Below are 15,877 nucleotides of genomic sequence, written 5' to 3'. Positions count from 1 at the left end.
TAAGGATGCTCTAAGTCTATTTATAAGACCTTTTGAAAAATAAATCTTCTTGAAATGTGTATTACTTTTTAATTAAAATTTACTATTTTTTATGTGTAGAAAAAATTTACATTTTAACTAAAAAATATTATACATCCTACACAATATTTACTCCTTGGTGAATGTAGAGATTAAAGAATTTATCTATGATGAAAAGTTCTAGATAATATGATATTAATAATATGAGAAAGTTGATAAATAATACCAAATGAATTTAATATCGAACCAATAACTTAGAATCTTTTATTCCTTATTAAATGGTTAAGAAATTTGCATAAAGAGAACAAAAATTTTATAATATTTTTTATTGTCCCGAACCTCAAGCTAGTTGATTAGACTCGTCAGACTTCAAGTAAAATTTTTGGAGGCGTCGTTTGGCCTTTGCCACCTGTTATAAATAAGCACAAATGTTGTAGTCCTCTATTCATGTTATAGATAAACACATGCATTATACATGGTACTGTAATAATCTTAAAATATTTAGTTTAAGTACCTCATTATCCCAATCAGTTCTCCACGTCATATAGCACAAGGCAATTGATTGAGTGACCACCCCACAAATCATTCCAAGCCATATACCCTACCATACCAAACAATATCACAACTTTGAGACTTTTCTATGCATATATGAATGATCTGAGCAAGCATAACCTCCTATACATTCATACCTGCACTTCAAGATTAGCTACATAGCCAAGCACAGCACCAATCGGAATTCCAATAAGATAATAGCAACACAGGTTTATAATTGCAACTGTGCTTTGTAAGCCTGCTCCAACTGCCACACCTGATTACACAAATTGAAGTGTGAAACAGAGACTTAATTAGTAAAATATAATGGATTAAGAACTTATCCAGATCATATCAGATGTGTAAAAAACATGCCTGAGAGTACTGGATAAATACTATTGAGCAATACAGAGAATGAGAGCAGCATAGAGAGGTCTGACACGGCATCTGCAACCTCCTTTTCGTCGGTAAACAAGTATCCAATTTTGCTCCCAAATGCCAGGCACAAAACCCAGAAGAATAATCCAACTACAATTGAAGTAGATACGATTACTTTGATCGAAAATCGCGTAGCTTTGGCATCCCCTCTTCCAAGTTCATTTGCGACACGTACACTGCATGAAAGTTTAGAAGTTATAGATATATAAACCTAACTATTGATGGTAATACTAGTTAATGGTGACATACCAAGCAGCCCCGAAGAAGCCTAGGCTAATCATGAACTCCCATCCACTAATGTTAAGGCTGTGGAATGAAATTTAATCAATTGGAGTGTTAATAACATTCAAAAGAGAAAGAAATTAAAGTAGCAGGGGAGTTTGTTTCTTATTAATTACCAGATGGAGAAGGCTGATATGGCAACCTCTGCATTCTTCATATATCCAGCTAGTAGGACTAATACAGCATTGTACCATAGCTCCAAACTAGAAAGCAACTTAATTAAGATATAAGTATAATTAATAAACTAGAAAGTGATGAATAAAGAGAAGAACACTGTACTTACCAAAGCATAAGTCCTGATGATATGGAGAGCTTCACAACAGGGAATATATCTTTGAAGGCATCCATTGTAAATCCCCTCCATGTGTTTGGGCACCAGCCGCCAAAAATGTACACAAACTCACCAATCACAACGAACCAGGAAGATATGGTTAGGGCAATCATTGCACCCGGGACCCCAAACTCGAATTGGTAAACTAACAACCAAGAGAGCGGGATGTGGATGACAAATTGCGCGACAGATAGCCACGCAATGATCATGTTCTTTTGTTGTGCTTGTAGATACATTTGTATGGTCAAGCTAAATACGAAGTTGTAGACGACAGGAATGAACCAATAAGAAACATATCCAGCAGCATCTGCAATGGATTCTTCCTGTCCAAGAAGTTTGAAGATTGGGGTAGCAAAGATGAAAAAGGGGAGCAGGACTGTCAATGTGATGAAATCAACAATCCATGACCTTTGCAAGTAAATTCCCATCATATGATACTGCCCAGCTCCATATGCTTGCCCACATAGAGTCTCTGTTGCACTCGACATTCCTATCTGCAATTAAAAGTCAGAGATGTAAACATTATGTGATGAGTGCATATTTCATATAAGTCATGGCTACAGAAATGTAATAATGCAGTAAAAGCTAGGCTAGCTAGTTACCAATATTCCATTCACAAATCGGACAGTGAGAGTTTGAACAAGCGCATAACCGGCAAGATCAAGTTCACCGATGTGGCCAATGAATGACTGTGTCACTACTATGCTCCCAAATGAAGCCACCCGTGAGAGAACACCAGGCATTGCAACTCTCCATATCTTCCTTGATTCATCGTATACCCTAACTTTCAGATCATCATTTGTCTTATCTACTTCAGAACTGAGCAGCCTTTCACTTATGCCATTATCCATAGCTCTATATTACACAACAACATAGAGTTCATGAATTAGCAAGAAGTAAAACAAACATTTAATTGTATAAGGGTGTGTTTGGTTCATGGGTTTGGGTATCAGAATGGGAATCAAAGTCTGTTAAAGTGTTAAATTGGCCCCCTTAGTTGGATGGATTGTGCAATTAAGCCATCTAACTGAAAAAAGCTCCATTCAAGCCCCTAAACCAATAAAATTATTCAATTGAGTCCAAGTGTTTATCATGTATCATGTCAAATTCAGTTTGGAGGCCTAATTGCACTATCGACCCAACTTAGGGGGCCAATTTGATAGTTTTTTATTTTTTTATTTTTTTCAAAACAAATATTTTTTATTTATTAAAAATATTATTTATTATAAATATAAAATAATAATATTAAAAAAAAAATAGCCACCGACTGTCTACCAATCGGTGGTTGTTCTTCCTCGCAGACAGTTGTGGCTATCCGGTAGGTCGACCACAGTTGTCTAAAGAAGACGGCCTCTAGAACGAGGGCGGCTGCGCGCCATGACCGTAGCCCTCGTTCCAGATATAGAAGACGTTCATGGTCGTCTTCCTTAGACGGTCGTGGCCGTCCAGCTATCTGTGAGGATGAACAACAATTAATATTATTTATTTTTTATTTGTAATAAATAATATTTTAATAAATCACGCACTAATATGGTTTGGATATTTATGTAGAATAATTGTGTCAACATTTTACATTTTATGTTTTTCTATGTTCTTCAATTTCCACCAACCGCCATTATTACAAATGTTATCCGATCCACACATACAGATTGAATTATTACAGTAACTAATTATATATATAATTATATATATATATATATATATATATATATATATATATATATATATATATATATATGGCTGCGAGCCAATTCACCCAACAAATGAATTAAATGCAATAGCCAAAACAATAAAAGCTGGCCAGGATGCCCAATGTCACTGCCCTGTTGAATGTGATCATGTTATTCCCACGTCGACGGGTCATCATGGTACACTTGTCAAAATTAATATGAAATAATAATACTTTTAACCCAACCAAAACGAATTTTATTCTCGCGATAGTAATAATAATGGGCCAATAACCTTGTGAATTAGTGGCACGCAGTTGCATCACCTTCAGTAGGTTGAGAAAATAATTATGAATAGATACTCATTGTACCATATAAGCTTCGTATTTAAAGAAAGGACATAGGACATTATATGAATACTAAAAGTATTATTTTTTATAATATACATTTTGAATACAAATAATGTATTTTTAATGTATTAAAATTTTAAAAATGTGCCTTATATGATATACCCAACAGTATGTCAACGATAGTGTTATTTGTCGTAATAAAAAATGTAGGCTAAAAATAAATTGTTTTGCATGTGGAGCTATAATCATTTTTCAAGACAAAAATAGTTTGAATGGATCATGCGACCGCATAAAATCTCGACTATAGATTCTGCATACTTCCAAGATTCACTCTTCTAAAAATTATATACAGCGTAGTTCTCCGTCGTATTTTTATTTCCCACTAGTATTTCTATGCCACGCGTCCTGTATAGTGCTTCTTAATTATGTTTTTTTTTTTTTGACAATACTTCTTAATTATGTTATTTTGCCCAAAAATGGCCAAAATCAGGAAAAAGAAAGCAAGAGAACAAAAAATTAGGCATGTACTACAAAAGATGCCCAGTGGCAGATATACTATAATAGGCATCTTCATGGAGCTGAGGGAAAGTATATATATAATTGCTGTGACAAACAAACACAGTGCTCAGTACGAGGTATGTAATAGACTTACGTTAATTGAGAGAGAGAGGCCGATTTATGGCCGGCCGGAATTCCTGCTCTTCTTCTTCTGAAGCTCCGACCAGCGACCTTAGCTTCCGGAAAAGAGAGACAGAGACAGAAGGAGACGAGACTAAATGATCTCACATGGTTCAACCACTCCTATTTATAATGGACTTGATATGTACTTTCAATTTCTACTTCTATTTTTTATGATTTGACATGTTTTGATTATTCAATTTAATAGGGGATCATGATGTTTATTTATTTATTTATTTTTTCTTCCTCTAATTAAATTTGAGCATGAAAGTTGGGAATAAGCTTTTGGGAGTACACGAACTATTTTTCTTTCTAGTATAGACAATAGAGTTTATACTTTGGACATTTGTGTTAGCTTTCTAATGTGTTTTTAAAAAAAAAACATACTTTATAATAACACTAAAGTTCACATGAGAACCTATCATTACGTTAGGGCGTAATAACTAATCTAGACCATTAAATAAGAATGATGCACGGTTGAGATTAAAAGGAACAAATGACACGAATTAAGGAAATAAATCTCTTTAAAATATTTTTTTAAAAAAATATACCGTTGGGGTAAGTCGATCTTATTAGAAGGTGTGCATCCCTTTATCAAATGTTGTGCATCGATACCTCTCTAATTGCACATACATTCAAACATCGTAAAAAATTATACGATAGACATCCCAATGTCTTACGATGCACCGCACTAATGGGTTGTTTGGTTGGCATGAATTGTAATTCAATGCCAACATAATTTCATGGAAGAAGAAACTGCACTGTTTGGTTGGAGAGAATTGCAATTCAATTCACTCAATTCTATGAATTGCAATTCATAGCGCGCTCCCCCTATGAATTGCAATTCATCGGTACAAAGGAAAGGAAAAATGACATATTTGCACTTGAATATTATTATTAAAATTATTACACAAAGGCATTTTAGTCTTTATATTATTTATTCCCAATACTTCGATTTCTCCATACCAAATAATGTAATTTGAATTCCTACTTTATTTGCACATTATTTTTTTTCTCCTTAATTTCTTCCTTCCAACCAAACACCCTGCAAGTGCACTAATGCATATCTCACCAGCCTACGATGTACAACTCACACAACTGGGCTGCACAACCAGCACTTCAAAACACACAACCGTAGTACTACCCATACATGATACATGTGTACATATACGCCAACATTTAAATATAGGCAATATTATACTCAAAAGAATGAGCGAAAAAAAAAAAATTAATCGCTTTGCATGGACGAACATGCAATCGATGATAAAAAAATCATGATTCCAAATCACAATAGTGATGATCCAAGAAAATAGGAAATCAATTTGGCCAAGAGTTACACATGCGCTCACACTTAAATAAAATATAAAAAACACTATCACTACCTTAACAAAAAAAAAAAAAAAAAAAACAAAACAAAACAAAACAAATCAATCTATTTCATCTTAAGAAATTAAATATGGGTCATCCAAATTATTAATAAAAAAAAAAAAAAAAAAACTCACAAGATTAGACATCACAGTTCACACGTACCGGTAGATGTTAATATTAACTGTTACTATAAATAACATTAATGATAGCATCCGACGGATTAGGTATATACTTTCACCTACACTAATTTGGTTGGTAGAAATTTGATGAAACATTGCTACCTACTCCCTTTAAAATACCAAAATATTCTTCCTAAATCCTAATATGAGCCATTCAAATTAAAGAGCATTATATTTTAGAGTTATCTATTATTTATGTTATAAATATTATTTTTAGTATTACAAGTATTAGTACAATAGTACTAGAGTTAGCACAAATTTCACCTAGGCACCGATTAATTGGCACTTAGGTGTTAGGCGTTGGCTAGCCACCTAGTGTATCACCATATAGGTAGCTTAGGCACTAACTAGGTCGCCTAGTCGGTCGAAAGTTATTTTTTTTCCTTTTTTAAATGGGTTATTTCACTCAAAACAATATTGTTTTGAGTGAAATAAACTTAAATTGTTCAAACTCTATATATTTTTTAGGTTAGTATTTAATATCTTAATATTAATTATTAAATTATTAAATAGTTTATAATTATCAAGTCTTAGAAAGTTTTTTTTTTTTTTTAAACTCATTCCACATTAAGAAAAAGCAATCCAATTTTTTGTATTGTTCCCAAAACCCTCTAAAATTCATTGATATGGATGCTAATACGTATAAATATCAAAATGATTTTTTTACTTCGTATTATCATATTATAAGTATATGGATTTTTAGAGTTAATTCCATTTTTTGTCCTAGATTTATAGATAACAATTCACTTTTACTCCTTTTTTATTAAAACATTATCATTTGATCCTAGTATTATTGAATATCGAAATGCTTTTGTATTTAACGATATCTAAACTATTTTATTGATAAAAGATAAAAATGGTTATGCCACAATAAATGTGATGAAATTAAGAATACATTAAAAACTAAATAGCGCATCTAAATATTGTTATAACAAGTAATGGGATAGTGGATGGTTAAGGGATTATTATTATTATTATTATTATTATTATTATTATTATTATTATTATTACTATTATTATTATTATTACTATTATTATTATAGTGGGATAACCACTACTCTAGGTATTTCATGGATAGTATTAACAAGTAATGGGATAGTGGATGGTTAAGGGGTAGTGGGTGGCATATATGATCATGTATGTGTGCGCGCGCGCCTATGTAAATGTGTAAGACACTAAAGAATATATTGAATTTGTCTAGAGACATTCCCTTTCTTATCACTTTTCTGGAGTTGGGCGGCCACTCGAAACATAGTCATGTTCTCTTCTTTTCCCAATTTTTGGGGTTTAGCTCTAAACTCGAAGAAGAGCTTACAGCATCAAACTTGACGTATATGTGTGTTACATGTCATGACTCGAGCACCCAAATAAGCAACAAAAAAAAAAAAAATCAACTTTGGGGTGAAGACCAAGTGTTGCAGTAATGACAATCTCGTTTGTGATAACAACGAACTACAACTTTAATGAATACCACAAAGTCTAATTTAAACATCAATAATAGGTGGAAATAATTTAGAAATCAGAATAGCTTCGCAAAGCATGAAACTATGGACGTTATTACTAGAGTCAAGATGTGACTCAACCTAATATTTTATAAGTAGACGCAATTCCAGTAGCTATAAAAAAAAAATCAATTAGTAGTTTTAAAAAAATCATTCTCTAACTTCTCACAACTTAGAACAGAATTACATTATGTTAGATTAGACTTCAATTCAATATTACAATTCAATTTCAACTTCACTACTTTAAGTTTATATCTTCAATAATTTGCATTGTATAAAAGCTAAGTCTACTAACATTTCAATCTCTTCACTCTTGTTTGTACTTTTATTACATTCAATTTCGTCGAACTTTTGACTTCAAATTTAAATCATGAATAGCTAGACTTTATAATTGCATAAAGGGAGTATGTATTGATTGAACTTAGCTAGGTTCTTGCAGTGAGTGGTAATTTAATTGATCTCTTGTATAAGTAATGCTTAAGACTTTATTGCATGTGTGTCTATGAGAATAAAATATTTTATTGGAAACACTACTACAATCTCAATCTTACTTTGAAAAAAGAGGATTGAGTGAAGATTTGTAGGCTATAGGGGTTGTTTGGATAATAGCTTATTAGTCAAATTTGACTTGTTTAACCAAGTTAAACAGCTAAATTGAACTTAATTTTCGTAAACAATGTGTTTGCCTTGCTTATTGATACCAATAAGTTAAAATGAAAAGGTTACATGTACATAATATGTTAATTATTACATGTACATAATTTGAGTACCATTTTGAATCAGTGTTTATAATGTATGTACACTCAATCTATGGCATAATTTGTCAGAGAGTTACCCTTAACACAAGAGTAATATATAGGGTATAGAGTTCAGATAACTATGTTTTAAAAGAAAAAGGTGTTACAATTTCACAATTTTCTTCTCAGACAATCATACAAAATAACGCATAAATTGCAATTAACATTAATCAAATAGATTGACAAAATTGAAACATTTGAAATTCACAAATATTAAGAGAGTTCACAATATGAAAGTAATGATAAACGATAAAGTGGAAATCAAATGTAAACAGTTACATTATGCAGCTAAACACAAATGATCAATGTAGCTAAAAAGTACGGAGGTATAAGTCTACTTATAAGACCTTTTGAAAAATAATCTTCTTGAAATGTGTATTACTTTTTAATTAAAATTTATTATTTTTTTATGTGTATAAAAAATTTACATTTTAATTAAAAAATAGGAAAAATGATCAAATAGACCCCTAAATATTCCACAAAAAGTCAATTAGTGAAAGGTGCAATTGAACACATCAACTCACAATTTTGAATCAATGAAACCCATTAACCCGTGACCTAACCTGTAAATGCCGGTAATTGCACATTTGACTAGGCCACATCAGCTTTGTTTTGTATTTAAAGAGAACCATTTTTCGGCATACGCCTCAGTACCTCTGCCCGCTACGCTCTAAAACCTTCCAAGGTGATTCTCTGCATATGTAGCAGGAAGCCGAGCACGGCGGCGCCGGAGGTGTAGAACACATAGGTCGGAACTCCAAACTCGTCCGCCACGTCAATCATTGCCGTGGAGAACATGTCGATTACGAATTCGCCCAGGCGTACGCTACGGATGGTTTCTTTAACGCATTCTCTGACTCGAAGCTTGAAAGAGTCTATGGGGATCATCGAGGGGGCCGGAATGTTAGTGGGATTGATGGAGATCGACTCGTCCAATGGGAGTGTCACGAACTTCAGTCGCCTTTCGGAGGTTTGGGATTGGATGAAAGAAGTGATTTTGAGGTCGAAAGGTGGTGTCAAGATGAAAATGGTGATGGAGATATGGTGGTCTCTGTGAATAAGGAGCTCTGCGATTTCAACTGCAGATAAGAGGTGCCCCATTCCAAGTGCTGGGAAGAAAAATAGCTCAACGGCTTCTTTCATTTTTTTTCTTCTGCTTGCTTGCTTTCTCAGAATGAAGAATTAGGACATTTCCAATATTTAAAGAAGAAAAGGGTTGGAGGGGAGGAAGAAAGAAAGCATCGGCCCCATTCATTTTATCCCGAAGAAGAAAGGCATATGAAGATCGTGGCGCGTGCATGCACCACCAGTGTGGGTCCACTGATCGGCGTTTTGAACGGCACCCATGCATTTTGGCCGGACGGTGAATTCCTCCGCCGCTATCCTCTTCTCATACTTAAAATCCGACGGTCCAAGCCTGAGGAAGCCTAATAAAGCGGCGATACAGATACTGGAGAAAGCCGTAGAAACACCGAATTCCGACGCAACCTCCAGCAGTAAGCATCGAAAACAAACAAAATACAATCGGGATGCGATTCTTGAAGAAACTTAGACATGGCTTCTCGGAGACCATCGTGCGCTTTCTTGAGGTACTTCACGTCGCCGTACGGGAGGTCGATGGTGGCCTCTGCGTTTTCCGGCAGGTTTGGTGTCGGCGGGAGAGGGAGCTTGACGAAGTTGATTAGAGGAACTAGGGTCGGGGGGAGTTTGGGGAGTAGAAACGAAGGAGACTTTGTGACCCTTTTGAGCTATGAGCTTTGTGAGCTCTAGAAATGGAATCATGTGGCCGAAAGCTAGTCATGGGAACATCAATATATGAAGCTTGCAATCTTGATCCGCCATTGATGGAGGGGTCTGAGCTCTGTTACTACAAGTTTTAGGCTTTGTTGACTTAGCTACTTGTGATTGGTATATTGTATACATTATCTAGGCCGACAATTTGTGAGAAAGGAAATTAACAAGGCTTATGTGGCAATTTAAATACAAAGTAAAGCTGATGTGGCTAGTCAAATGTGCAATTACCGACATTTACAGGTTAGGTTACCTGTTAATGGGTTTCATTGACTCAAAATTGTGAGTTAATGTGTTCAATTGCACCTATCAAAAGTTCGTGTGTCTAATTGACTTTTTGTGGAATGTTTAGGGGTCTATTTGACCCTTTTCCCTAAAAGATATTATACATCCTACACAATATTTACTCCTTGGTGAATGTAGAGATTAAATAATTTATCTATGATGAAAAATTCTGGATAATATGATATTAATAATATGAGAAAGTTGATAAATAATACCAAATGAATTTAATATCGAACTAATAACCTTGAATCTTTTATTCCTTATTAAATGGTTAAGAAATTTGCATAAAGAGAACAAAATTTTTATAATATTTTTTATTGTTCCGATCCTCAAGCTAGCTGATTAGACTCGTCAGACTTCAAGTAAAACTTCTGGAGGCGTTGTTTAGCCTTTGCCACCTGTTATACATAAGCACGAATTTTGTAGTCCTCTATTCATGTTATAGATAAACATATGCATTATGCATGGTACTGTAATAATCTTAAAATGTTTAGTTTAAGTACCTCATTATCCCAATCTGTTCTCCATGTCATGTAGCACAAGGCAATTGATTGAGTGACCACCCCACAAATCATTCCAAGCCATATACCCTACCATACCAAACAATATCACAACTTTGAGACTTTTCTATGCATATATGAATGATCTGAGCAAGCAGAACCTACATACTATACATACCTGCACTTCAAGATTAGCTACATAGCCAAGCACAGCACCAATCGGAATTCCAATAAGATAATAGCAACACAGGTTTATAATTGCAACTGTGCTTTGTAAGCCTGCTCCAACTGCCACACCTGATTACACAAATTAAAGTGTGAAACAGAGACTTAATGAGTAAAATATAATGGATTAAGAACTTATCCAGATCATATCAGATGAGCAAAAAACTTGCCTGAGAGCACTGGATAAATGCTATTGAGCAATACAGAGAATGCAAGCAGCAAAGAGAGTTCTGACACGGCATCTGCAACCTCCTTTTCGTTGGTAAACAAGTATCCAATTTTGCTCCCAAATGCCAGGCACAAAATCCAGAAGAATAATCCAACTAGAATCGAAGTAGATACGAGTACTTTGATAGAAAATCGCGTAGCTTTGGCATCCCCTCTTCCAAGTTCATTTGCGACACGTACACTGCATGAAAGTTAAGTAGAAAAAGTTATAGATATATAAACCTAACTATTGATGGTAATATATACTAGTTAATGGTAACCTACCAAGCAGCGCCGAGGAAGCCTAGGCTAATCATGAACTCCCATCCATTAATGTTAAGGCTGTGGAATGAAATTTAGTCAGTTAGTTACTGGTGCAATAACATTGAAAAGAGAAAGAAAGTAGCAGGGGAGTTAGTTGTTATTAATTACCAGATGGAGAAGGCTGATATGGCAACCTCTGCATTCTTCATATATCCAGCTAGTAGGACTAATACAGCATTGTACCATAGCTCCAAACTAGAAAGCCAGTTAATTAATTAAGATAAGTATAATTACAACTTACAAGTAGCTGCAGTGATGAATAAAGAGAAGAGCACTGTACTTACCAAACCATAACTCCTGATGATATGGAGAGCTTCACAACAGGGAATATATCTTTTAAGGCATCCATTGTAAATCCCCTCCATGTGTTTGGGCACCAGCCGCCAAAAATGTGGGCAATCATTGCACCCGGGACCCCAAACTCGAATTGGTAAACTAACAACCAAGAGAGCGGGATGTGGATGACAAATTGCGCGACAGATAGCCACGCAATGATCATGTTCTTTTGTTGTGCTTGTAGATACATTTGTATGGTCAAGCTAAATACGAAGTTGTAGACGACAGGAATGAACCAATAAGAAACATATCCAGCAGCATCTGCAATGGATTCTTCCTGTCCAAGAAGTTTGAAGATTGGGGTAGCAAAGATGAAAAAGGGGAGCAGGACTGTCAATGTGATGAAATCAACAATCCATGACCTTTGCAAGTAAATTCCCATCATATGATACTGCCCAGCTCCATATGCTTGCCCACATAGAGTCTCTGTTGCACTCGACATTCCTATCTGCAATTAAAAGTCAGAGATGTAAACATTATGTGATGAGTGCATATTTCATATAAGTCATGGCTACAGAAATGTAATAATGCAGTAAAAGCTAGGCTAGCTAGTTACCAATATTCCATTCACAAATCGGACAGTGAGAGTTTGAACAAGCGCATAAGCAGCAAGATCAAGTTCGCCGATGTGGCCAATGAATGACTGTGTCACTATTATGCTTCCAAATGAAGCCACCCGTGAGAGTACACCAGGCAATGCAACTCTCCATATCTTCCTTGATTCATCGTATACCCTAACTTTCAGATCATCATTTGTCTTCTCTACTTCAGAACTGAGCAGCCTTTCACTTATGCCATTATCCATAGCTCTGCATTACACAACCACATGGAGTTCAAGAATTGGCAAGAAGTAAAACAAACATATTGTATAAGTTTTTTTTTTGGTAGGATACTAGCTATTTTGTATTACATTACATTTAGGGGGTACGGAGCATCTGTTTCAAGTTATGAAATAAACAACCGACCACGAAAATGTGGCATTAGTGAATAGTGACACATCAAATTTTGGGTTATATAAATATAATTTGATTGCATTCTCCATCTTAGGCATTAATGTTTTATAAGATGACCTTGGTATATAGTATGATTTTGATCTTTACCTTTTAAAATACACACACACATATATATAAGCACATTGTACACATACATGCATATTTATTTGTGTGTATATTAAATTATTTATTTACAAATTTATTAATGTGTATACGACTTATTTTGAGGCATCAAAGTAAAATATTTTTTAATTATACAGATAATCATTAACCAAAAGCCCAAATCTTTTCAATGATTGATTAAATGGGAGCAGGAATCATATTATAACTTGTTTGCTTAATTTTAAAGTTTAGAGCACGCACTAATTTGGTTTGAATAGTTATCTAAAATAATTGTGACAACATTTTACGTTTTCCTATGTTCTTGGGCAAATTATGCTATGGACCCGGGTCCACTTTGCAAGGTAGACCCAGGTTTATGTTCACAATTTTAAATCTCAATATATAAAGTTACATTACTCAATATTCATAATTTTTGAACTCTATATTCATAACTTTGTTATATAGATTTAAAAATTGTGTTATACTATTAAATATAGAGTTCTGAAATTGTTAATATGGACTTGGGTCCACCTTGCAAGATGGACGGAGGTGAACTGAGTCGATGTTCTTCAATATCTACCAACCGCCATTACAAACGTTATCCGATCCACACACATACAGATGTAGCATTATTACATTAATTAAATAGTTAAAGTTATCCACACAGATAAAGATGTAACATTATTACAGTAATTAATTATTCTGACATTTTGATGGCCGGCGGGATCATGCTATGCACAAAAGGTGCAGCTTGAAAGCATTATCGGCACAGAATAAAAATATATGGCTGCCAGCCAATTCACCCAACAAATTAAATGCAATAGCCAAAACAATAAAAGCTGGCCTGGATGTGATCATGTTATTCCCACGTCGACGGGTCATCGTGATGCACTTGTCAAAATTAATATGAAATAATACATAATACTTAAAAATGTGAAATGGTATAAATTAAAATGGCAAATAAGGAGAAATTATAAATAGTAAATAGCTGGCAAGTAACACAATTATTGCTGGACGTGACACTTTTTTATTACCTAATTTATATAGACGAAGTTGACGATTAAGTAATAAAAAATGCAGGCTTAAAAGAAATTGTCTTGCATGTGGAGCAATAATCATTTTCCAATACAAAAATAGTTTGAATAGATCATGCAACCGCATAAAATCTGGACCATAGATTCTGCATACTTCCAAGATTCACTCTTCTACGACTACAACGTAGTACTCCGTGGTATTTTTATTTCCCACTAATATTTCTATGCCACGTGTCCTGTATAGTGCTTCTTAACTATGTTTTTTGGCCCAAAAACAGGAAAAAGAAAGAAAGAGAACAAAAAATTAGGCATGTACTACAAAAGATGCCAGTTGCAGGTCACTGCCAAATTCCTTCAATCCCACTTGTAATAGGTGACTATTTGTCTATTTTCGTTAATAATTTCATTTTGTTATTTTTTGATACACACAAACAAAGCAAAGGGATGACTCCCTGACTTCTCGTTCTCAGAGAGAGTTTTCTACTCTTCTGAGTTCATAATTTGTATAATTTAAGACAGAGACACAACACAAAGATTGTGAGGACTCTAAAATTCAACGCAGAAGATTAAAAGGATCGGAAAAACGAAATCCAGATTCCGATATACAAGAACAACAAGATCCAAGTTTAACGCTCCACACCGCCCAACCAATCTTTCGTTGTCGCATGGCATACTATGTGGATTTTATGTTGTAGAAAGCAAATCCGATAATTATTCAAGTAGAACAACAAGGATTATTTATACTAGGCATCTTCATGGAGCTGATGACGGAAAGTACAAAACAGTTGTTCGCAGAAACACACACACACACACACCACAGTGAACGGTACGAGGTGATAAGACTTACGTTAATTGAGAGAGGCCGATTTATGGCCGGCCGGAATTTCTGCTCTTCTTCTTCCCAAGCTCCGAGCAGCGACCTTCTGAAAAAGAGAGACTGAGAGAGAGAAGCTAAGGAGACGTGATTAAATGATCTCACATGGTTCAACCACTCCTATTTATGGTGGACTTTTCTAGTAAAGACTATAGAGTAGTTTATACTTTGGACATTTGCGTTTCTAATGTGTTTTTTTTTTTTTTAATTTTATTATTTTTATTATAATATTAAGGTTTTAAATTATTTTTTTTAACTAATGCTTTTGTTAAATTTTTTTTCTATCGATTTACAATTTCAAAATTAGAAAGCTCTATAAATGAAGGAGATTAAATAATTATTATAATATGTAGCGTGATAATACATCTGTTATTATTTCAAATGATTAGTTATATACTTATATGATCTAAGTCATTGATAAGTCTTCATTCAAATTTAGAATAGATACTACTCTATACAAAATTATAAATATTTTTAAAAATTAATATATTTTTGTACTCAAGACCATAATTTGTTTTTTTTTCAAGATAAATTGTAAAAAAATTGTTTGAAAAAAAAATAAAAATAAAAAAGAAGGGAGAGTCTAGCTTAATTAATTTCAATAATTATTTAAAATAAATTAGGAAAGTATTTTAATTTAAAAATAAAAAATAAGATAGGTACGATAGAAGAAGTAATAAATGTATTATTTAAACACTTATTTTAATTTAATAGATTAAAAATTAATTAAAGCACAAAGTCGACAAGACCTCTATTAGACTTGATCTCATAACCTTTTATATGGAAAAACTACTACATGTCATCTGAACACAATGTGCTTGACAATTATCATTTTGTTCTTTTATTGTATAATAATAATTTTATAATATAACTTCGCATTTACAACATTATACAGTTTCATTCGTGAAATAAAATAAATTGCGGCTAGCCGGCTAGGTTGGTCGTGCCGTTTATGTTAGTACACAGACAAGACTCGTTGATGGTACTATGAGGAGTTTATTTCATTTATTTTTTTTCTTAAATTCTTCACGTAGTATTCAATCTTCTTCCTATTTGTTTTGTTTTG

At 33.9% G+C, this 15,877-nt stretch overlaps 2 protein-coding genes across 2 annotated transcripts; both read right to left on the bottom strand.

Annotated features, from left to right (window-relative positions):
* Nucleotides 1–252: 252 nt before the first annotated feature.
* Nucleotides 253–4,384, bottom strand: LOC116028543 (protein DETOXIFICATION 24-like). The gene is made up of 9 exons (XM_031270281.1): nucleotides 4,270–4,384; nucleotides 2,203–2,455; nucleotides 1,553–2,094; nucleotides 1,386–1,472; nucleotides 1,237–1,293; nucleotides 925–1,163; nucleotides 708–826; nucleotides 533–619; nucleotides 253–427 (listed from the first exon to the last, which is right to left on the bottom strand). Exons 2-9 carry the CDS (start codon nucleotides 2,449–2,451, stop codon nucleotides 359–361), a joined length of 1,449 nt encoding a protein of 482 aa, XP_031126141.1. The 5' UTR covers nucleotides 2,452–2,455; nucleotides 4,270–4,384; the 3' UTR covers nucleotides 253–358.
* Nucleotides 4,385–10,422: 6,038 nt separating this feature from the next.
* Nucleotides 10,423–14,936, bottom strand: LOC116028553 (protein DETOXIFICATION 24-like). The gene is made up of 9 exons (XM_031270291.1): nucleotides 14,785–14,936; nucleotides 12,366–12,618; nucleotides 11,758–12,257; nucleotides 11,582–11,668; nucleotides 11,435–11,491; nucleotides 11,113–11,351; nucleotides 10,896–11,014; nucleotides 10,721–10,807; nucleotides 10,423–10,615 (listed from the first exon to the last, which is right to left on the bottom strand). Exons 2-9 carry the CDS (start codon nucleotides 12,612–12,614, stop codon nucleotides 10,547–10,549), a joined length of 1,407 nt encoding a protein of 468 aa, XP_031126151.1. The 5' UTR covers nucleotides 12,615–12,618; nucleotides 14,785–14,936; the 3' UTR covers nucleotides 10,423–10,546.
* Nucleotides 14,937–15,877: the final 941 nt, after the last annotated feature.

Source organism: Ipomoea triloba, chromosome 1, assembly GCF_003576645.1.
Source record: "Ipomoea triloba cultivar NCNSP0323 chromosome 1, ASM357664v1".
Classification (NCBI taxonomy): domain Eukaryota; kingdom Viridiplantae; phylum Streptophyta; class Magnoliopsida; order Solanales; family Convolvulaceae; genus Ipomoea; species Ipomoea triloba.
The sequence above is the reverse complement of the archived record's forward strand: the minus strand, read 5'-3'. Positions and strand labels throughout refer to the sequence as shown.

Excerpts from the sequence above, each read along its gene's own strand:
- LOC116028553 (XM_031270291.1), bottom strand. The coding sequence starts at position 12,614 with ATGGATAATGGCATAAGTGAAAGGCTGCTCAGTTCTGAAGTAGAGAAG. Across the intron at positions 11,492-11,581 it reads ATATCAGCCTTCTCCATCTG|CCTTAACATTAATGGATGGG; the intron begins GTAATTAATAAC and ends TTCATTCCACAG. Across the intron at positions 10,808-10,895 it reads TAGCTAATCTTGAAGTGCAG|GGTATATGGCTTGGAATGAT; the intron begins GTATGTATAGTA and ends TTGGTATGGTAG.
- LOC116028543 (XM_031270281.1), bottom strand. The coding sequence starts at position 2,451 with ATGGATAATGGCATAAGTGAAAGGCTGCTCAGTTCTGAAGTAGATAAG. Across the intron at positions 1,294-1,385 it reads ATATCAGCCTTCTCCATCTG|CCTTAACATTAGTGGATGGG; the intron begins GTAATTAATAAG and ends TTCATTCCACAG. Across the intron at positions 620-707 it reads TAGCTAATCTTGAAGTGCAG|GGTATATGGCTTGGAATGAT; the intron begins GTATGAATGTAT and ends TTGGTATGGTAG.